General features: G+C 42.1%; 1 protein-coding gene across 5 annotated transcripts in view; it reads left to right on the top strand.

The window, feature by feature from the left end:
* LOC123517028 (LIM/homeobox protein Lhx3-like) overlaps positions 1-22,151 on the top strand; it is a 35,351-nt gene extending 13,200 nt beyond the window's left edge. For 2 of the 5 annotated variants that reach the window (XM_045276847.1, XM_045276849.1), the window contains exons 4-9: positions 3,212-3,380; positions 10,069-10,214; positions 16,066-16,203; positions 16,445-16,567; positions 18,580-18,633; positions 21,137-22,151. In XM_045276847.1, coding sequence (XP_045132782.1) covers positions 3,212-3,380; positions 10,069-10,214; positions 16,066-16,203; positions 16,445-16,567; positions 18,580-18,633; positions 21,137-21,318 — 812 coding nt within the window. In that variant the 3' untranslated portion in view covers positions 21,319-22,151. The remainder of the gene's footprint in view (positions 1-3,211; positions 3,381-10,068; positions 10,215-16,065; positions 16,204-16,444; positions 16,568-18,579; positions 18,634-21,136) is intronic. The other 3 variants (XM_045276848.1, XM_045276850.1, XM_045276851.1) reach the window with 2 other exon arrangements.
* Positions 22,152-24,051: the final 1,900 nt, after the last annotated feature.

Here is a 24,051-nt window from a genome sequence, read left to right on the forward strand (position 1 = left end):
ACATTTTCAATGCTTATAACTTTACCCGACAAACACAACAACTACATTTTCTTAATATTCTGACATTTTTCCTCTCTTAATAATAGTCCTTTATCAAGAAAATGACGTATCTGGTTTCGGGGATTTTCTTTCAATCTAGAATATCTGCCATTAACATGCGATGCATCAACTGGATAGACAACAACTGGGTTCCTGCCAGACGTAACCTTTCACAATCGCCTTCTATAATACATCACCCTGAAAACCTACAATCCGGCGACATGTAAACTAATTTCCGTAGTTCAAGGTCTCGAACAATCCCCTGCCCTGCTTTAAACCTACACTACAGCCTCTGCATTAGCATTAGCCGTTCACTTCCTTATTCTTGCGCCGGGCAGCAATCACTTCACTATACACGGATCTAAAAATCAATTGCTTTGTGTTCTGACCTATCCCTAATTAGTAATAGTATAATTAGTAGAAGCATAATACGATATATATTTTCAAATCTGGCAGCAAGACTCACGATAACCACCCAACAAAAAGTTTGCAGAAAACACTAGCGTAGCAGAATATCTTTAGATAGGCTACCCCAAATTTGCGGTAAGGAAATTAAAAGGATGCGAAAGGAAACGTATAGGGAGAGACAGAAGCGTGAGAAGAGACGGGGGTAGAATGAGAACTTAGAAATTGATGTTGTAGGGAAGAGATCGGTAGAGAATACAATAACAAAGGCCTGCATTCTTAAACATTACGACGTTTTAAGTTTATAAACTTCGATTGGATCCTTTTCAAAAAGTTAAGATTTTCAGGGATGTTTCAATAATCCTAGTCACAGTTTACGATGTTCCTGCATTACCAGTTAGTGAAAGTACCCATGAAACCTTGACTAAAAATCTGTGGCGTTTGAAAATAGTCCTTACGAGTCTTAGGTGTTTAAGTACAAGAACCATAGTTGAGTGTAGGAGAGGTGCTTAACATTGCGCAGCGTCTTTGAAGGTACTCACACAATCTTTAGAGAAGTGACATCTAGAAAAGTCTAATATAGGCGTTTCAGTTTGGCAATGGTATGAAAGCAACGTAACAGACGCCGTAAGTACCAAATAACACACAAATTTCGCTAACACACACACACACACACACACACACACACACACACACACACACACACTTTAAGATAATTGTAAACATCCTTGAGAAAAGATAGAGAGGAAGGGAGGGACAGAAAGAAGAGGAAAATAGGTGATAGATATAGTGGTGGTGGTGGTGGTGGTGGTGGTGGTGGTGGTGGTGGTATAGTGAATCATTTTTTTTTTTTCTTATATTCATGAAGGCGAAACTCAACTCCACAAAATTCTAAAAAAAAAAAAAAAAAAAAAAAAAAAAAAAAAAAAACGTCGCTCTGCAATTTTAACAGTAGCAATGTTGGTGGTGATGGTAGTGAAGGTAGTGAAAATAGTAGCTGTACACATAGTAAGAGCACGAGAGGTGGTGATGGTGGTAGTAGTGAGGGTGAAGGTATAGTGGTGGACATGGTGGGGCTGAGGTGGTGGGAGGAATGAAGAAGGGATAATAAAAGGTGCAGTAGTATTAGCAGCAGTAGCAGTAGCAGTAGTAGGGAACCAGCGTGAGCCAGACATGCACGAGCCTCAGTCGTCCCCGGCTATACTAATACTACAAATAATTAGCACAAATCCGACTATGTCAATATTCATAATGCTAAAATTCGTTTTCACAACACTAATATAAAACAAAAAGAAAAACTAATAGACCTAAAATTACAGAATGGGCAATTGTTCGATCATAATAATAATAATAATAATAATAATAATAATAATAATAATAATAATAATAATAATAATAACAATCCCAACACCACCACCCATACAGCTTGGTTTGGTATCAGCACTTCAACTTATCCCCCTCCAATACCCCTTAAAACAGCGGCATGACCTCCTCCCCCCACCCACTCTACCCTCACCTGTTACGCTGCCTGTCTGCCTGCTTGTGTCAGAGTCCCATACAACTCTCCGGTGACTTCTATCCTTGTTTCACTAACATATACAAACACGTGTTGCTTATGTTACGTATAAAATTCCTTTTGAAACCCTTAAAAATTCTAAAACTGTTTATATAAAACCAACATTATTATTATTATTATTATTATTATTATTATTATTATTATTATTATTATTATTATTATTATTATTATTATTATTATCATTATTATTATTATTATTATTATTATTATTATTATTATTATTATTATTATTATTATTATCATTATTGTTATTATTTGTTTTTTTTTGTGTTTCTGCCTCTCACCGTACGATTGTAGTGTCCCACTCGTCTTCCCTTCTGTGGCTTCCCTCTGCTAGTTAAATGTTTTACTAAGTGTTAAGAGCATGATGTAGGCGATACACTCGGTGGCTGACAAATGTATCATATAGAGCCACTTTGACCAGACTCAAAACTGTGAGGCGCTGGCGGTGGGTGTTGGCGGTTGTGTAGGAAAGAGATAACGTCCACACGGCGCTGCTGGTGATGCACAGAGGAGAGAGAGAGAGAGAGAGAGAGAGAGAGAGAGAGAGAGAGAGAGAGAGAGAGAGAGAGAGAGAGAGTCATTGTCGCTTAACATTCAGCACAAGGCTTCACTTAATAGTTGAGTGAAACAGAAATGGCTTCATATGGTGTGGAGATGTGGTGGTGGTGGTGGTGGTGGATAAAAATGTGTCACTGAAAAATATACATGCTAATAATAATGATGATAATAATAATGATAAAATAAAAACATAAATAACAAAGATAAAAAGACAAGGAAATGAGACACGATAAGAGAGAGAGAGAGACTGAGAGAGAGAGAGAGAGAGAGAGAGAGAGAGAGAGAGAGAGAGAGAGAGAGAGAGAGAGAGAGAGAGAGAGAGAGAGAGAGAGAGAGAGAGAGAGAGAGAGAGAGAGAGAGAGAGGGGAGGCATGCGTATCTGTCTGTTAACGTATATCAATGTCTGTATTTATGTTTGTGTACGTAGGTACGTATGTATGCACTGTATGGATGTATGTACGTACGTGTAGGTATGCGTGTATATATGCACGTATGAGACTGGAGATGGTGGCGGTGGTGGTCATAATGAAAGTAGAAACATGGCGCTGAGAGAAGTGTGGAGAAGCTGAGGAGTTGAGGAGAGGAGTGTCCGCCATGGTGACGGTGTGTGACGGCAGTGTCTTGTTGCAGAAGGAGACGTGACAAGCAAACGGCCGCGTACCACCATCTCAGCACGCCAACTGGAGCAACTCAAGCAGGCCTACAAAGACAGCCCCAAACCCGCCCGCCACGTTAGGGAACAGCTCTCTCAGACGCTGGGGCTCGACATGAGGGTCGTTCAAGTCTGGTTCCAAAACAGGTAAACAGGAAAAGACCACCACACCACCACACACTACACGCAAACAGGCACACACGCACACACGTCTCAAGCACAAGAGTAGCTGAATATATGGGGCTAAAGTCAGTGGAGGTTAAGAATTGCTAGAGATTTATGTGGAATTGGTTGGGATATTTTGTTTTCCATTCTCACTGACTATTAAGAGGGTAAAAACTCAGTGAAAAGGAAAGGATTGTTACAGAGCTGTGGAAGAAATAGGTTGATAAATATCTGTTCTCCTTTTCTTTCAATATTCAGAAGAACTGTTTATTAATAGCAAAGGAAAAAAACAGACTGTGCTGTGGTATACATTTCTTCTCTTTCCTTCTTTCTCTCCTTCCTTCCACTGAACACTGCGTTGGTTAAAAGTGTCGTATGGTTTGGTATATCATGTGTCGTCAAGTAGGTGTAGCGTATGGCAGAACAGAGGAAGAGTGGACGAAACAAAGAGGCACAGGAAAATATTGGAAAGCATAGTGTTAAGTTGCATTCTTTATATATTTTTGTTATTTTCGCTTGATTTGTCTATCTTTTACTTCGCCCCGATAAAACTACAAACGAGGGAAAAATATTTTGTGGAAACTGCTGGAGGAGGAGGAAGAGGAGGAGGAGGAGGAGGAAGGAAAATTAAAGAAGGGAGAAGAGAGGAAGACCATAGGAGTAACAGGAAGGGAAAACGAATAATAGGAGTGTGATGCAAAATAGCAACTGTTCTTCAGGAGGGTCCGATAGGTCACAGCTGCCAGAGGTGATAGATTAAAAGGAGGGAACAAGGAGGGAAGGAAGGAGGGGAATGGAGAAAGGGAGGGAGGAAAGGTAACTATCAACGAATCCATCACAGTTTCGAGAGATGTTTCCTGTTGCGGTGAGAAGGAGGAGGAGGAGGAGGAGGAGGAGGAGGAGGAGGAGGAGGAGGAGGAGGAGGAGGAGGAGGAGGAGGAGGAGGAGGAGGAGGAGGAGAGAGAGAGAGAGAGAGAGAGAGAGAGAGAGAGAGAGAGAGAGAGAGAGAGAGAGAGAGAGAGAGAGAGAGAGAGAGAGAGAGAGAGAGAGAGAGAGAGAGAGAGAGAGAGAGAGAGAGAGAGAGAGAGAGAGAGAGAGAAGTAAAGGTGATTAAAGTGTTGCCTTAATCAAAGTTAGAAGAGATGTACAAAGGTCGGTGGGGTTTTTTTTTTAGACCTAACAGAGAAAGGTAGAGAGGAAGGTAGCTTCATCTTATTCCCCAGCTTTCATTTATTCATTCACTCATTCACTCATTACCTCAAACTCTTCTTCCTCTTACTACCAATACTATTACTCCTACTACTATTACTACTATTACCACCACCACTACCACCACCACCACTACTACTACTACTAATGTACTCCTTTTCCTTATACTATCAAAACCGCTGGAGATGAAAGAGAAGAGAAGGGATAGAGAAGAGGAATGGGAGTGATGGAGGGAGAGTGAATGATGATGGAGTGACGAAGGGAAGATAAGAAAAAGAGAAAGGGATAGAAGGTACGAAGAAAATAATAGAAAGTAGACGAAAGAATTAGAATGGAAGAAAAGGGGAAGAAAAAGTAAAATTAGAAAAATGGAATGGAAGATGATGATGGAGGGGAAGTCTGATTGGCTGACTGGCTGACTGACTGACTGATTGGTTGACTGATTGACTGATTGACTGATTGGCTGACTGGCTGACTGACTGACTGACTGATTGGTTGACTGGCTGACTGACTGACTGATTGGTTGACTGGCTGACTGACTGACTGATTGGTTGACTGATTGACTGACTGACTGATTGGTTGACTGGCTGACTGATTGACTGATTGGTTGACTGATTGACTGACTGACTGATTGGTTAACTGGCTGACTGGCTGACTGACTGACTGATTGGTTGACTGACTGACTGATTGACTGATTGGTTGACTGGCTGACTGACTGACTGATTGGTTGACTGACTGACTGACTGACTGATTGGTTGACTGACTGACTGACTGACTGATTGGTTGACTGACTGACTGACTGACTGATTGGTTGACTGGCTGACTGACTGACTGATTGGTTGACTGATTGGTTGACTGGCTGATTGGTTGACTGGCTGACTGACTGACCGATTGGTTGACTGATTGGTTGACTGGCTGATTGGTTGACTGGCTGACTGACTGACTGATTGGCTGACTGGCTGACTGACTGACTGATTGGTTGACTGGCTGACTGACTGACTGATTGGTTGACTGGTTGACTGGCTGACTGACTGACTGATTGGTTGACTGGCTGACTGACTGACTGATTGGCTGACTGGTTGACTGACTGACTGACTGATTGGTTGACTGGCTGACTGACTGACTGATTGGTTGACTGGCTGACTGACTGACTGATTGGTTGACTGACTGACTCACTGACTGATTGGTTGACTGGCTGACTGACTGACTGATTGGCTGACTGACTGACTGATTGGTTTTCTGGCTGACTGACTGACTGATTGGCTGACTGGCTGACTGACTGACTGATTGGTTGACTGACTGACTAACTGACTGATTGGTTGACTGACTGACTGATTGGTTGACTGACTGACTGACTGACTGATTGGTTGACTGACTGACTGACTGACTGATTGGTTGACTGACTGACTGACTAGCTGACTGGTACCGTAACAATGAGGTCACCCAGCGCAGAATAGCAAGACAGGAAAAGGATGGAAGGAAAAGCAAAAGAGAAGAGAGCCGAAAGGATATGAAGGAAAGTAAAAGGGAAGGGACAGGAATAGGAGGAAAAACAAACCTTATACTATAAAAAAAAAAAGTAATAAATAAATGGAGGTTAAAAACATCAAAAGCAACAACTACTACCACCACCACCACTACCACCACCACCACTACCACTGCTACTACTAAAACTACTACGACGATCAATTAAATAACAAACCAGACAATAAAAAAACAACATCACCACCACCACCACCACCACCACTACCACCACCACTACTACTGTCAATACTACCAATACTCCACCAATAATTACTCACCACAACTGCACATCTATGCCCACAATGAACGGTCAGTCCCTCTCCCCCGAGTTACCTGCAATTACGTGCCGGCCAGGTGTGCGGGCAGGTGTGTGCGGGACGGGAAGGGGAGGGTAGTGGATGAGGGGTCAGGTGTCATAGAGGGGAGAGGGGAGAGATAGAGAGGGGAGATGAAGGCGAAAGGAAAGGTGAGGGAGGATCATGAGAGAGAGATGATTAGGAGAGAGAGAGAGAGAGAGAGAGAGAGAGAGAGAGAGAGAGAGAGAGAGAGAGAGAGAGAGAGAGAGAGAGAGAGAGAGAGAGAGTAGGTGTGTCATATTCTCTCATTTCATCATGTCTTCATCTATTTTTCTATTCATCCCTTCCCTTTCCTTCTTCCTTCTCTCTCTCTCTCTCTCTCTCTCTCTCTCTCTCTCTCTCTCTCTCTCTCTCTCTCTCTCTCTCTCTCTCTCTCTCTCCCTTCACTTTTCCCTTCTTCCAATCCATCCCTCTCTCATTCACTCCATCCATTCATATTACCTTCCATCCTTTCCTTTCTCCCTTCCCTTCCCTCCCTTTTCCTCTCCTCCCTTTCCCTCCTCCTCCCTCCTCCTCCTCCCTCCCTCCCTCCCTCCCTCCTCTCTCTCCCTCCTCCCTCCATCCCTCCCTCCCTCCCTCATCATCCTAATGGCGAGCAGGAACGGGAGAGAAAAATAAAGTGAGGCCACGGGTTTTTAAATGCTGGCCAATCCTTACTGTCGAACTCTTTTGGAATTCCCGTGACTTGAGCGAGGGAGGAACAGTGAGTGGAAAGGAACACGAACGAACACAAAGGATGAACAAACACCGGCCTGGAATAATGTGCGAGATAGAAAGGAGAGACAGACGGGGGGGGGAAGGATGTAAGGGAGGGAAAGCAGGAATATAAATGAACATGTGGGAAGAACGAACACCAGCCCATACGAGATGTGGGAAAAGAAGGAGAGGAGAGGAGAGGAGAGAGAAAAGAAAAAGGGAAAGGGGCTGAAGGATAAAGCAGCAGGAAGATAATAGATGATAAAGATGCATGATATATAATCGCACGATAAGAAGGTTTAATATGAGATACGAGGAATTACAGTGAAGACAAAAGAATAGAGAAAAGGAAAAAGGCACAGGATAAAGAAACGGGGAATAAATAGATGACAAAGAAGGAATAAATTATACGACAAGAGGGATTATTGCAAAATACGAGGAAGGGAGAGAGGAGGTAGATAAATGAGAGAGAAAAAATGGGGGAAAACAAGTGGAATGGATAATAAAGACTAAATAATGATGAACAACAGAGGGGAAAGAAAAATACAGATGAACAATATGGCAACAGAAGCAGGAAAAGATGAAAGAAGGAAGGAAGGAAGGAAGGAAGGAAGGAAAGAAGGGGAGGAGAAGGATAGGAAATATAGTAGAGAAAAAAAAAAACCAGAGGGGAAAGAAGCAGAGTATAAGAGATAAACACAAAGATAATACAGATAAACGCATGGGGAAAGGAAGGCAAACGAAAAGAAGCGAGAAATGAACAAAAAAAAAAAATGATGAATAGAAGAAGAAAAAAAGGGATATTATGAAACGAACGATATCTTTGTAAACGGGAAGAGAGAGAAAACGAAGATAATACAGATAAAAGCATGGAGGAAGGAAGGGAAACGAAAAGAAGCAAGAAGTGAAAAAATATGTTGATAAATAAAGAAGAAAAAGGGAAACTAAAACGGACGATATCTTCTTTGTAATAGTGGATGAGAGAAAAGAGAAATAACAAGGGGAGAAAAGATCCAAGCGATAAAGAAAGAAAGTGAGGAAAAGAGGAAAGAAATAAGCACAGAGAGGAACAAGAAATGGATACAGAATGAAAGGAAATCTAGAGAGAGAGAGAGAGAGAGAGAGAGAGAGAGAGAGAGAGAGAGAGAGAGAGAGAGAGAGAGAGAGAGAGAGAGAGAGAGAGAGAGAGAGAGAGAGAGAGAGAGAGAGAGAACGATAGATGCAATGAAAGGAAGAAAAAACGATAAAGAAAAAGTTAATAAAAGGCTACAAGCAAAACAAAAAGAAAAAAAATGACCAAATCCCAACCATACATTACTCAAACCTGTCAGATAACACCGCCCTCCTCCTCCTCCTCCTCCTCCTCCTCCTCCTCCTCCTCCTCCTCCTCCTCCTCCTCCTCCTCCTCCTCCCTACCTATCTACCTTCTCTATTCCTTTCTTTCTTCATTTCGTTCGTTTTAATCATTTCCTTTAAACCTCTCTCTCTCTCTCTCTCTCTCTCTCTCTCTCTCTCTCTCTCTCTCTCTCTCTCTCTCTCTCTCCATTTCTAACAGTGATGGGCAAGCAGTGAAGGGGAAGTGACGGAGAAGACAGTGATGGAATAGTGAAGAGAACAGTGAAGGGGCAGTGATGGGAAAAGTAACACGGTAGCGACACGGTGATGAGTGACAGGGTGGTAAGACAGTGATGGGGTGGTGAGGGGGAGAGGGAAGGAAGGGAGAGGAAGAAAGGTGTGAGTGGTGAAGGGACGGAAGGAGGAGGAAGGCATTGGGAGTGATATGGTGTATGATGGAGAGGGGAGGAGGAGGAGGAACAGGAGGAGGAAGAGAAGGAGGAGGAGGTGGAGGAGGAGGAGGGGGAGCAGGAGAAGGAGGAGGAGCAGGAGGAGAAGGAAAGAAAAACGATGGGAAAGTGGGATGATTAATAAGAGACAGTAGTAGTAGTAGTAGTAGTAGTAGTAGTAGTAGTAGTAGTAGTAGTAGTAGTAGTAGTAGTAGTAGTAGTAGTAGTAGTAGTAGTAGTAGTAATAATAATAATAATAATAATAATAATAATAATAATAATAATAATAATTAGGGCAGGTGTAGATAACGTAGCAAAACAATTACTTAAGGACTAAGTGAACATTATTTTTAGTGAGCATTATTTGTACTCTCTGATGACTCGATACCCCTCCCATCCTCCCATCCTCCCATCCTCCCATCCTTCCTCCATTCCTTTACTTTCTACGCTCCTCCTTTCCCATCTTCCTTATACAAATCTACATGTCATTTCCTTCCCTTCCTTCTTAGTACTCTTTCTCTTCTTCCTCTTACTTTATCATACTCTTATCTTCTCACTACGTTCTTTCCATTTCACATTTTCTTTCCTTGCTCCTTCAATATTCAGTCCCAATTCTCTCTTTCTAAGCTCTTTCTGTTTATCCATCATATAACATAACCTCTGTCTTACTCTATACAAAATTTAGTCAACCTCCTTCCTTCCTTCCTTCTTTCCTTCCCATCTTATGCTCCTTTCTTCTTCCTTCAATGCCGATATTAAACCTCCTTCCTCTTGAGTTTCTTTCTATCCAAAACTCCATCCTTTATCATCCTCTATCTTTGCACAATCATCCCTTCTTGTTTTCCTTTTTCTCCTCCTCTTCCTCCTCCTTCAGAATCACTCCATTACTCTCATTCTCTCCCCATGTGCCTTCTACTCCTTCAGTATCGCACATTAACACTCAGTTCTTGAATTCTTCACCAGCCATGTCCTTCCTCTCTCTTTCTCCTCCATCAATAGGAAGCATCAATACTCTACACTTCTCAACAACCCTCACAACACCTCCTCCTCCTCCTCTATGCCGGCCGACACACTAACCCCGCGGTCTTTGGTCTTCGTCAGGCGTGCCAAAGAGAAGCGGCTGAAGAAAGATGCAGGCCGCACTCGCTGGGGACAGTACTTCCGCAGCATGAAGGCAGGTGTGAGAGGGGACAAGAGGAGAGGTGGCGACGACGATAAGAGTGACGCTGACCTGGACGCTGACTCCCGTAAGTGTTCAAGTGTGTGTATGTAAGCGAGTGTGTTGAATGAGTTTTGTTTGTGTGGGTGTATTACGATTGTGTAGGTATGTGAAAGGTGGTTCAGGTTCTGTTTAAATACTGAAGGTATGGGATGGGAAGGGAGTAAAAAGAATAATGAGAGGATGGAATGAAAGAAGGAAAGAATGGGGGAATGATGATGGAAGGAAAGAAGAGAGAGAGAGAGATTGGATGAGGAGGAAAGGATGGGAAAAAGGAAGGAAGACAGAAAGGGAGAAAAGAAGAGAGGACGAAAGAAGGAAGGAAGAGGAGGAAGGGAGGGAGAAAGAAAAGAAGGCAGAGAGGAAAGGAGAATGAAAGTAAGGAAAGAAGGGAGTACAAAAGAAAAAAAACTGAGAAAGTAAACAATATGAAAGGAAAAAAGAAAATAAAATAATGAAGAAAAAAATATGCGAAAAGAGAGAATCACAAAGGTAAATAACTGAAAAAAAATAACAAAGAAAAAAAATGCAAACTAAGCTTTTCAATATCACAGAATAATCATAATATTCGAAATGTCACAGATGAGCATTATTATCAAGGTAAGGACGACACTTTTCAGACTGTAAGTAGCGAGTCAGCAGGGAACTTTAAAACAATACTGGACAAATTTACAGACGGAAATGACAATGGAAAAGAGGCGAGGGGTGTTGTATAAAGGAAGTGCCACGTCTACTGTAGATCCGATGACTTTTCCCTGCCTCCCTTGTTTTCTCTTGTTCTTAGGTTTTCGTCATCAGGAAGTTACGAATTATCTACAGTTACACGTCGAGCATAATTACACTAACGTAATTAACACTTTAAGGGGTTAATAATGCAATACACGTACGAGTATATGCCATTAACCCCATGACCATGACGCGTTTCCATATCCATTCTACTTAGCATATGGTGATTTTCTACAGCTTCGGAAACTTATATGAGGGGACTGAAATAGTGAAGACTGTAGCCATTAATCTTCTGACCTCCATAGACCCTTTGCTAATATCAATAAAAACATCTAATCACACCAAAACTTAGGTAAAAATTAGTCCAGTACTGAAGGGGTTAAAAGAGCCCCAGTAACACAGAACCCACCTTCTTGACTAACCAACACATGATTTTTATTAATTTAACTTTGAAAGCTGTCTGTGGTACTCAAGGATTAAACAGAGACTTATATGTGCCATACTGGGAACCACGGACGAAAGAAAAGTAACGTGGAATGACTGAGTGCCGTGAAAGGTGCCATGGGCGGGGTCTGGTGGGAGGGATGGCCGCTCTCCCCTCACTGGCTGAGACGCTCACACATCCAGCTCGTGATTGGTGGGAGGCTGCGGGAAAAGGCGGAGTCATAAGCTCGTAACTCCTCCACCATTGGCTGTCGCGTGATCCACTTGGTTGGGAGGAGAAGGAGGAGAATGTGGAGGACGGGGTAGGGAGGGAATGAGAGGTGAGGGTTCAGGAGGAGTAGGAGGAGAAAGAGGGGAGAGAAGAGTTGTGATCAATAACAAATAGCGACCTTCTGTGCTCCTCATCCGTGTGCCGACCTCCTTCGCTTCCCCTCACTGCTCCTTTCTTCCTATTCTGCCCCTCCCTCATCTCCCCTCACCCTACTTCCCTCATTCTGTTCCACTCATAATACTTTCCTTGTTTCTCCCCTCTGTCTCACTCACTCTGTTCTCCTTACCCTGTTCCCTCACTCTATTCCTCCACGTTGCTATCATTCTATCCTCACTCGACTTACCTTGCCTCCCCTCACAACTCCCCTCACTCTAATCCCCCTCATTATTCCCCTTCCTGTTCCCCTCATTTCCTCCCACTCATCCTACTTTCTTTGCTTCCCCTCACTATTTCACTCAATCTAACCCCGTCATTCTGTTCCCTCACATTCATTCCCCTTATTTTCCCTCATCCTGCTCCCCTCACGCCATCTACCTCATATCCTCCCCTCACCTTGTACCCTCACACCATCACCCCTCCCCAAATCCCTCCCTTTATCTTTCACATGTCTTCCCTAAACTCTCCCTCTTTCTCTCTCCTCCCTCCTCTCTCCTCTCTCCTCTCTCCTCCTCCTCCTCCTCCTCCTCCTCCTCCCAGATCACCCCGTCACTCGCCCTATTAACTAATTGACTCCAGCAAGACTGAATCATCTTTATGGGGAGGGGCGCTGGCTGGATGGAGGAAAGGGAGGGAGGGAAGGGGAGGAAAGGGAGGGAAAATAGTGTCTGTATACCTATTGAAGCGACCAATTACCCGATTGCCTTTTTACAGGTACAGCTACGGGGAGGGAGGGGGAGGGAGGAGAGGGAGAGAGGGAGGGTGAGAGGATGGGAAGGAAAGAGGAGAGGGGGAAAAAACTCAAGAGGGAATTAGAAAGTGCACAAATGAATCGTCACTGTTGTAATTTGGATAATGAATCACACACACACACACACACACACACACACACACACACACACACACACACACACACTCCTGCCACACCCATGTAACATCCCTGCAGGACAAAGCTCTTTTTAGATTTTTGGATTTTTTATTTTCACTTTTTGCGCTGAAGCTTAAAACAGCATAGTGCTTCCCATTACTCGTATTGTTAATTTTTGGTGGTGGTAGTAGTAATAGTAGTAATAGTAGTAGTAGTAGTAGTAGTAGTAGTAGTAGTAGTAGTAGTAGCAGCAGCAGCAGCAGCAGCAGCAGCAGCAGCAGCAGCAGCAGCAGCAGCAGCAGCAGCAGCAGCAGTAGTAGTGGTAGTAGTAGTAGTAGTAGTAGTAGTAGTAGTAGTAGTAGTAGTAGTAGTAGTAGTAGTAGTAGTAAATTCATGAAAGACATTACTAATATTACTACTACTACAACTTCTGCTGCTAGAAATAATAATGACAATAATAATAATAATAATAATAATAATAATAATAATAATAATACCATCACCACCATCGCTAGCACAACAACTAATACTAATACTACCATTTTGCACATACCATGCTCAGCTTAAACACACACACACACACACACACACACACACACACACACACACACACACACACATTTACATTTACGTACACCTTCCACAACTCACTGCCTGCCCTACTCTTCCCCCGCACTCACACCACCACCACCCTCCCCTTCCTTCCATCCTCCCCTTCCCTCCCTTCCTCTCCCCACCCATATCTCCCCTTGCCTCCCCTCCACCCCATGACAATGATGACTATGATGTGGAGCCAGATGGTGAGATGGAGGGGAAAGGGAGAGGAGGGAGAAGGGAGAGGGGAGAGAGTGAGGGGAATGGGAAAAGGGAGAGATTTTAATGGTTGAAATGCGTGATTAGGAACAATAGTAGTGGTGGTGGTGGTGGTGGTGGTGAAGGCAATCTCTCTCTCTCTCTCTCTCTCTCTCTCTCTCTCTCTCTCTCTCTCTCTCTCTCTCTCTCTCTCTCTCCACCGCAGGGAAGGAAGGGGATGGGAAGGGAAAGTAAGAGGGGAGGGAATAGGTAGGGAGGGAGGAAGGAGGAAGAAAGAGGGGGAAGAAATCTTGTAATTTATGATCTCAGTGCTGGCTAAAGATTACCTGTGTGTGTGTGTGTGTGTGTGTGTGTGTGTGTGTGTGTGTGTGTGTGTGTGTGTGTGTGTGTGTGTGTATTTAAAACTATCACAGTACGCTCATTTTTCTTTTCATCAACATTTCACCTTCGACAACAACAACAACAACAACAACAAGTATACGAATAAAATCAAACTTATTTCCTGTCAAAATAGTCTTTTTTTTATAATTTGCCTGTTATTTACCTAAACAATATTTGTAGGTATACTTTTATCCTCACATATTCCCTTCCCTTCCCTTCTCTCTCTCTCTCTCTCTCTCTCTCTCTCTCTCTCTCTCTCTCTCTCTCTCTCTCTCTAACTCCATCAATCAACACTTTGCTTCCCTCCTACTCTTTCTTCCTTCCTCCCCTCTCTCTCCCTCACCTAATATCGACCCAGCCTCCCCTCATCGCAGATCAAGCAGGTGGGCGGGTGACCTGACCTCTTGGGTGGGTGAGGAAGGTCACAGAGAGGTGACCCGCGGCCCGCTCCCCTGTCCCTTTGTGAAATAGTTGTTTAGCGGTCGGTTAAACAGACACACAGACAGGCAAATGAAGGAAGAGGAAAGATCGATATATAGTGCAGAGAGAGAGAGAGAGAGAGAGAGAGAGAGAGAGAGAGAGAGAGAGAGAGAGAGAGAGAGAGAGAGAGAGAGAGAGAGAGAGAGAGAGAGAGAGAGAGAGAGAGAGAGAGAGAGAGAGAGAGTGAGTGAGTGAGTGAGTGAGTGAGTGAGTGTGTGTGTGTGTGTGTGTGTGTGTGTGTGTGTGTGTGTGTGTGTGTGTGTGTGTGTGTGTGTGTGTGTGTGTGTGAGTGAGTGAGTGAGTGAGTGAGTGAGTGTGTGTGTGTGTGTGTGTGTGTGTGCTGATTGATATAAAATGAAAAAAATAGACATTAATATATATATATATATATACTGAAAAACAGATATGCGGTGAAGACAAAAAAATAATAATGAGTAGGTAGAGAACTTTAAACAAGTCAAATAGATAAAGACTGATACAAGTAAACAGATAACTGACACTTACAAAACCTAGAGACATACATACATACAACCAGACAGACAGACAGACAGATGAGTGACATTAATAACGGACACACGAACGAACTTTGACAGACCTTTAGCATTACTTTTTTACGAACTCTCTCTCTCTCTCTCTCTCTCTCTCTCTCTCTCTCTCTCTCTCTCTCTCTCTACAGGAATACTCGCTTGATGACGATGAAGATTTGAGAGGAGGAGGAGGAGGAGGAGGAGGAGGAGGAGGAGGAGGAGGAGGAGGAGGAAAAGATGAACAAGGGGAGATGAATAAATAAAACAGATCAAGTTTTATGCTGTTCCATGTTTTCCCGCCCTTTTATTCCTCTCCCCTTCCCCTTCTCACTCTCTCCACCCCATTCTCTCACTCCCGCTCCTCGATCCCACCACAATTTCACGCTTTTTAAGTCTGTGATTTAGTGTGTGTCTGGGTAAGGGAACACACACACACACACACACACACACACACACACACACACACACACACACACACACACACACACACACACGAGGAGGAAAAGGAACAGTGGGAAATAGCTCAGAACTGCAGGGTTGGAGGTGACACGTGAAGACTGAGGTGAGGTGAGGTTAGGTTAGGTTAGGTTAGGACGGATGACAAAGATGGGTAGGGAATGGGATGAAGGGGAATAGGAATGTGGGAGTATATAAGATGTCAAGTAAAGAAAGATGGGGAAGGAAGAATGGTAGAAAATGTTACCGTCATGCACCCTTACCATGAATAAGTGGAGGAGGAGGAGGAGGAGGAGGAAAGGAGGAGGAAAAGGGGGGAAAAACTAGTCGAGAGGGGAGAAGGGGGAAAAAAAAAGGCAAATGATAATAATGATCCCCTTTTACCTCCCACTCCCTCTCTCCCTCCGTCCGTCCCTCCCTCCTTCCCTCCCTTCGTCCTACAGTGCCACACCAACGCACACATTAGTTATGCCTCCATCCCTCCCTCCCTTCACAACTCCCTCCCTCCCCCTTCCTCCCCTCGTCCGCTCCGCCGTTTAAGACATTAAAACAGACACTTTACGAGCTTGTTTGCGCCTGTGCGAAAAATTTAAGACTGGATCGAACGTTGTATCTTAAAACTCAGAATCGTTAGTTATTTTCTCTCTCTCTCTCTCTCTCTCTCTCTCTCTCTCTCTCTCTCTCTCTCTCGATGATAAATATGATTATGATAATGGTGATAATACAAAGACATACATTCCTCTCTCTCCCTCTACAGATGATGACATGATCCTAGACATGTCAGAAGGCTACAGAACCCCTGGTCCCCCTCTGGACCTGGAGCCGGGACAGACATCCATGAGTCCCCACCTGGGACCGCCGCACCCCGGGCCGCCCCATCATCCCTTCCTCCACGGTGAGGGTGCGCGCACGTGTGAATTAAGTGTACTATGATATTATGTGCATTCCTCGTCTTTACCTGCGTGTATGTTTGGCTCCCAAGGGACGAATCACGCTTGACTTCTCCAAATTTTTTCTTTTACGTAGATATTGACTGTATTTCTCGTGTGTGTGTGTGTGTGTGTGTGTGTGTGTGTGTGTGTGTGTGTGTGTGTGTGTGTGTCATGATGGTGATTACAGGTGTGCTCCTCCCCCAGGTGCCGGCACGCCGCCCTACATGGCAGGCGGGGGACACTCGCCCTCCGGGCCCGTGCCACCCCACCATCTGGCAGCCGCCTTCCCCTACTCCGAGCCTCTCCCGCCCTACCAGACGCCTATGGGTAGGTGTGTGTGTGTGTGTGTGTGTGTGTGTGTGTGTGTGTGTGTGTGTGTGTGTGTGTGTGTGTGTGTGTGTGTGTGTGTGTGGTGCCCCATTCCTAAAGTCACCCCTAATGCTTCACTTCATCCAATTTTACCTCCCGTGCACCAATCATATCACGAGAATGAAAGACTTGATTAATGGTAACCGTGTGAGTACAGATGTTTTCACATCTAATGCCTCATCACAGTCTGTTCCACCAGAAAACGTAATCCATACTAAGACACATTAAAAAAAGAGGCTAACCACGGACGAATAAAAAAAAAAAAAATTAAAATCGCACCCAAAGTGACTCTCCCAAAATGTCAATTACAAACAAAGATCACAAAAGATTGACTTAATTCATTACGGAAGCGCTCAAGTCGAAAGATGTGAAAAAAAAAAACCTGAGAAGAGTGGCAGAGTTTACCGCTGAAAGGGTTGAAGGAGTGAATACAATGTTCAACTCTTCCTCTCATCCTGAAGTTGGACATGACAACATGCACTCTAGGTTGCTTTGAGTATGTAATAACACGAACAATTAGTTGAAAAAAATATAAAAACAAAGATTACCACTGAAAAGGAAGACGCGGGATGAAGACAATTGTTAACTTTTGCATTCTGAAGATGGATAGAATAACGTACACTCTCCTTTGCTTGAGTATACAACGCCAGACTTAAACAAAAAAAAGAAAAAAAAAGTTCACCATTTCAGAGATGAAGGAATGAATCTACTAGTTATAACTCGCATATTTTGACGAAACACAAAATATCTTACACTCTCCGTTGCTTCTAATATGTAAATACACGAAATTAGTCACAGAGAAAATAAAAAAGCCACACAGAAAAAAAAAATCACAGAAAAGAATGAAGGAACTGATATACTGGTAATTCTCGTATTCTGAAGCTGTACAGAACAACACATGCCAATCCTTTGAGTATGCAGATAGTTACACCAAAGTCGAGCCAGATCAACAATGCTCAGTCTACCATCAAGTCACCCTTCACGCACACACAACGGTTTCCGGCAGTGCAAAAATGGTTGACAATGTGAACCAGGTAACTCCCAGCATCTAATCGAAAAGTGATTATTCGTGTCCGTTAGGCAAACGAGCGAACTGTAACGTGCATTCATATTCATTCATATTAGTATGGACAGGTCATTAGTTAAGAAGTAGTGAGACTTATATTTACCAGTCTTGTTTAACATTAACCTTCCTTCCTCCACAAACCATGTGATGAAGCGTTAACTCTCACTCAGACACTTTTTTTTTTCTAGACGCTCATTTTTTGTACTTATCTTTTAAATAACAAAAGAATAATCTAAGAAATCTCTCTCTCTCTCTCTCTCTCTCTCTCTCTCTCTCTCTCTCTCTCGTCCATCCGTGTAAATATGCTTATAATTCCTTCGATGCTCAAAATGCTTCTTTAATTTGACAATTCTAAACGTAGAATTTGTACACAAAAATTCCAGTAATCAAATAATGATGTAGGGAAAAATCAGTGTGCTGGTGAACAGATATATCACTGGATAGCATCCCAACTGTCCAAATTATGAGACTCGACCAGTAATATTGACTGAAATTTAAGAGTTGATACCTTACCAACTTATCCTCAGCATTATATCATTCACTCATTCATCACTGTATCCTAACCTGGTGGTAAATAATATCACTGGAACGTATGTTGGTAGTCCCTAATATGAATCTTGGCGCGGCTTACAATAGTGACAAGGAGACTGGCAAAATTTAACGTCAAGCATCATATCCTATTCCCTCATTTACCTTGGTATCTTAATGCCGCTGTTATATTATGATTATGACACTACGTAACAAAAAAAAAAAAAAAAAAAACTAAATACATAAATAAATGAACATATATAAACTATTAACTCAACGTACCATGGAGGGGAAAAAATCAGATCAAATAAATACATGCAATATACGCAAAACAGCAGTAGGCGTCTCCGCACTACATAATATTATTTGCTTCCAGTCAATCGCCAGTGCGAAGACTCAAGGGGACTGTCTGGCCTGGTGATCCTTCATGGTACGTGCAGTCACTACCCCCACGCATCCCCCAGCCAGCGTCACGTGTACTCACCACCCCTTATTTTCATGTCCCAGCCAGAGTCCTTCATCTCATTATAGTGCTATCGTTCGTTGCCCGCAACACTCGTTAGCTCAACAACACACAAACAACCATCTGAGGTGTGGTTGGGGTTGCTCATTTACATGTCCTATCTCTGTGTTAGGTGACCATCTATCAACATCAAGATCGTATTTATTTGCCTATGAGTCCTACGTACAATACCAGCGGACTATGGAAATGACCTTTGCCAACTCATTTCAAGAAACTGGCTGTTTACTTGTTCATCGATAAAATATGACGGACTGCATAATGAATGAATAATTAAATTAACCTCTAATTTAGTCCTCTGCATGAAAAAGTTATTTCAGTATCATTTTAATACTTGATTATTGTATATGACTCATACCAAATATCTACCTCAGTCAAGCAATAACATCATGTAGTCATAACTTACCTAGTGGCTGCCTGCTGCCCGCCTACACCTCAAAGTGACTAATTGTTCATCACCATGTGCACCACTCCGTCGCCTCATCCGCTCCTCACTCACTTCACCTTACTATAGACGTCAGACGTGCTATCGTGTAGCACGGGCTGGTTCTGATTGGCATGAGCTCCGTCACAAACCCAAGAACCCTTGTCCTAAGCACTGCCACTGGTGTAAGTTAATTGTCATACCGCAAGCTGATAGACAGTGTCACAGTACTGCCAAGTGCCAACTAAACATATTTCATATCCAGAAGAATGGCATGAAAGTTCTGCTAGATTAATTTAGTTTATAAAATTTCCCATTTGACTGTTTTGGATATTTGCGAGTTAAACGCGATAATCGGATACTTTTACCGCCAAATTTACATTCACATCCACTTCACCTTGCAGAAAATTCGTGCATTCAGCATTACTGGAGTTAGTTTTCCGTGTGCATGGGCGACGCCGATTGTGGATTCGTTCGTTAATAAACCTGCTTACCGACAATATATTACACATGGATAGTTTCAAACTTAGTTGACGGTGTTGTGCCCAATAAATTTCTCCTGGGTGACACCACTGCGCAAGAAAGAGGTGCTCCAAACCATTTTATCTTTGCTGTCTCGTGTATGGATGGAACTGGTTTATTTGAACCCAGGAATTTGGCTTAACTGCAGTTACACAATAAAGGATCCTTATTTTGAAAAGCTTCGCTCGCTCACCACGATCATTTTCAAGTTACAAGAGATAAGTTGTCGAGTTCTCAGTGGTGTTAATGATGAAAACATCTTGTTATTTTGTTATTAAAACCATGAAGACATCCTTAAAAAAAAACCTGTAGTCCTTCATAGATATCTAGCTGGAGCCTTTTTTTGCACAATGATTCAAAATATGGTTCAGACTTCAGACGAAAATTTTAGTGAACACTGCCATTTGATCTTATTTTCGTTCCAAATTAAATTTTATATAAAATGTTGGCAAGGATAAAACAATAAAGGCTGCTTTCTTGACCACGAGAAACTATATGATATATGTAAAGGGATCGTCGACGGATCGCGGCCGATAAAATTCAATCGCTACTAAATATGTAGGCCACAAGTAGAACATTCCTGCAGTCCATTAAGAAACTATGCGTCTGCTCTTACCATTTTCATCACTCGTGAGGTTCCATCATAGGTTGCAGGATGTCAAACCTAAGAAAATTCTCCATCGCATCTTCTGATACTCACATTCTTTCCAGAACTGATACAAATCCATATGAATTTCATTGCCTGTGCTTTCTCGACATTCCTCTCCTCAGCCAGTGTCGGAATCCACTGCCTTTTCACGGTAGAAATACCAAAACAGTGATAATCACAATTAAGTTCAGCGCCTTTCTGACCATAAACATTAGCTATGGTTGAAAAAAAAATGAATAAATAAATAAGAAATAAACCAACAAATAATAATAATAATAATAATAATAAATTTATATAATTGAATTAACAAATAGATAAAGAAAGAGATGAAGTTTATCAGTCATATGTGCCTGACACCAATAAGTGCCAAAGGTTGTATCATTTGATGCAAACAACAATCGACAAGTTCACCAACAACCAGCTTTAGTAATTGTTGGTGGATTTCCAACGTCATAGTTTTAATTGGCATAAACTTCATTACTACTACAAAAGCAAAGAATAAGAAAATTGACAGATAAATGAAAAGAGAATTAGCCTAGTCTCTCTACACAGTCTCATAACTGCCACACATTATACCCAACATGGCACCCATTCTCTCCAAATGCAGCTGTTCATTGAATTGCCTAACTACCATAAGTTAAGCCATTTTCTTTTTACTGATAAGGATAGTCAAATACAATTAGTATATTATTGTAAGCATCAAAGCTCCTATAAAAGTGATGCAGTAAAGAATGGCAATGAATTAAACTAATACAAGATTTTGCAGTTTACAAAGTGAATGCTGATTCCTCATAGTATTTTATTGTTTACTTCCACAGCAGCAGCAGCTGCAGCAGCAGCTTCTGCAGCAGCAGCAGCAAGTGGTGGAGTGAGTGCACTGACAGGCGGGCCTGCGAGTGATCTCAGCTCTAATGGCTCCAACCCCAGCTACCCTGAGTTCCCTCCCTCCCCGGACTCCTGGCTGGGTGACATGCAGCAAGACCACCATCCTCAGTACTAGCCACCACTGCCAACTGAATGTTACCCCTACTGCTGGCTGGTCCCACCATCTATGACCACATAGAAAACAACACTCACCACCAACAATGCTAGAGGCCTCTGCCTGCCACCCTGACAGCCATAGTTTACATCTTTCGCCCTCCATCGACAGCAGGACAAGAGGCTACACCCTGTTCCCTGCGGGCTCTACCTCCATCCAGCAACTCACCTAGCCCACTGCTTTAAAGAGCTTCAGTCTCTGTCCTTTTCACATAAAACTCTTATCTTCTATGTGTTGGACACTGTCATGGCTAGTTATTTTGTTTTTCATCCCTCTAAAAGTAAGTTTTCCACAAATGCTAGCAAAACCAGCAGCTCTCCCTCACTGCAGCCCATTTCACTACCATCACCTTTGGAACCATTTGCCACACATACATGCACCACCTACGTCCAAAGATTGGAAGCCAAAGAATTTATATATCTAGTCAAAACACCTATGAATTATTTATTATAGATATGCCACATGAACAAAGTTACTGTGTTCACAAAAGTTTAAGGATGAGGTAAATCTGATTGTTCTGTGGTGGATAATACTCCTTGCACAAGATTTTTTTTTTTTTTTTTTTTAAGGAATTCATACAATACTTTTCTTTTTAAGACATTAGAGGGAGTTGAATCCTGTTCATAGTGATGGACAGATAAGATGGAATGTGGCAGGAGTGAGGCCCAGCATGCCAGTCATTACAATGAGCAACTGACCTGCAGTGGAGGGTGGATAGGGTGTTAACTAAGAGAGAGAGAATCAAAGTCTTTAAGCCTCATGCTGAGCTGGGGAGTGTGTGTGTGTGTGTGTGTGTGTGTATATATATATATATATATATATATATATATATATATATATATATATATATATATATATATATATATATATATATATATATATATATATATATATATATATATATATATATATAGCCTAATGACCCTGTATGATACCTTCACTAAACTGCAAGATCCCAGTCACAAAAAGTAAATAGATAAGGTAGTGGAAAGCTCCCTAAAGTTCACAAAGACAAACTGAAGGGACTTGCATGGGTCAAAACTATACCAGGTGTTATGGAAGAAATTTTATATAGAATGAACTCATGTCTGTCCTCTTACCAAAAGTTTTAATGTATATATATATATGAAGTGAGTTGCCTCTTTCTGGAAGAGTACAGGAATTCTGCCACATTTATTAAATAGATTTGTATATAGTGAAAACGCAGTGTGTGTGTGTGTGTGTGTGTGTGTGTGTGTGTGTGTGTGTGTGTGTGTGTGTGTGTGTGTGTGTGTGTGTGTGTGTCACAAACTCAGTATGATCATTCTGTTCTACTGTTTTTTAGTAAACCAAAGAATAACTATGATTAGCAAAACCTATGTATGATTTTGATGTTGAAATTCATCAACGTTTCACCTTTGACTTTATACTACACAATAATTCCCCGAGTGAAACATTTTGTTACTCATCACAGCCATCAATTCTCATGAGATTCATATATATCAGCCACTCCTAGCACCCTCTCAGATGCAGGTTTAGTGCTGCTAACCTGCTAAGATACCAGCAGACTCATGCAGTATACCAAATACAGTAATCTCTCTCTCTCTCTCTCTCTCTCTCTCTCTCTTAAATAATGGTCTTTCCCTATACACTATTCATGAGGACTTCTGTCAGCTGCCACCAATGACCACATTCTTCAACCATACCTCCATACTTTGAGTCATCTACTGCACACAATGATTTTGTCCCAGTAATTTTGTCACCTGAAGATACATGAACATAGTAACACTTTCACTCTGTCTTTTTCATACTAATTAGCCAATGTATTGTTGAAAACTTGAGGTTTACTGATTTTGTATTTCAAATTTTTATTCATACATACAAGAAATAAGCCATTATCTTGCAAATACATAAATAAAGGTTTTAGTAGGCATACAATGCCAGTTTGTGTTTTAAAAAGAGATAATATGTGGGTAAGATATCAGATGATAGCATCAACCAAAGACAATGTTACCATGTCTATGTGTCTTCAGGTAGCAAAATCACTTGACCCAAACTGATGACACTGCATATATGTAATATATTCCTGCAGATAGGCAAAGTAATGACCTGTCTGAGTACCTGATGTGACTGAGAGAGAAAGGTAGGAGAGATTAATATTCAGTCCATGCATTTCATCACAAAATATCACATTATGTCATATCATATTTACTTTAATTTCTCAAGATGTAGATAAAGAGGTAGTCTTGATACTTATATCAGAGTTCCTCAGATTGTTTAAATATGACAGTACAATCGCCCTCTTACTTGCTTATTATGAGTATCAGTTTGTACATATATTTCTAGACCATGTGTGTATGTAAGTGGGTATGTATGTTTGTGCATACATGCATATACATGTATGAAGGTGCATGTACATGCATCCAAGCATGTATTTGTATGTACATGTACAGTTTGTCTGTTGCTAATAGTCCAAATTTTGAACATTAGCACCAGACAGGAGGCTCTCAGAGTGACAAGCAATCAGTGTAGCATGATGTTATCTGTGTCATTTATGCATAAGTCTCACATTTGACTATCACTGGAAACTGTGTGTCAGTGGTGTAGGCCCATGTGTCACTCTGTGTTGTGGATATTCGGCCTCACTCCCTGGCCCTCCCCACCTCCGGCCAACTGACAGGAGTTGGACTTGCTGGCTTAGTGGAGACTGAGTAC

Source organism: Portunus trituberculatus, chromosome 41 (assembly GCF_017591435.1).
Source record: "Portunus trituberculatus isolate SZX2019 chromosome 41, ASM1759143v1, whole genome shotgun sequence".
Taxonomy (NCBI): domain Eukaryota; kingdom Metazoa; phylum Arthropoda; class Malacostraca; order Decapoda; family Portunidae; genus Portunus; species Portunus trituberculatus.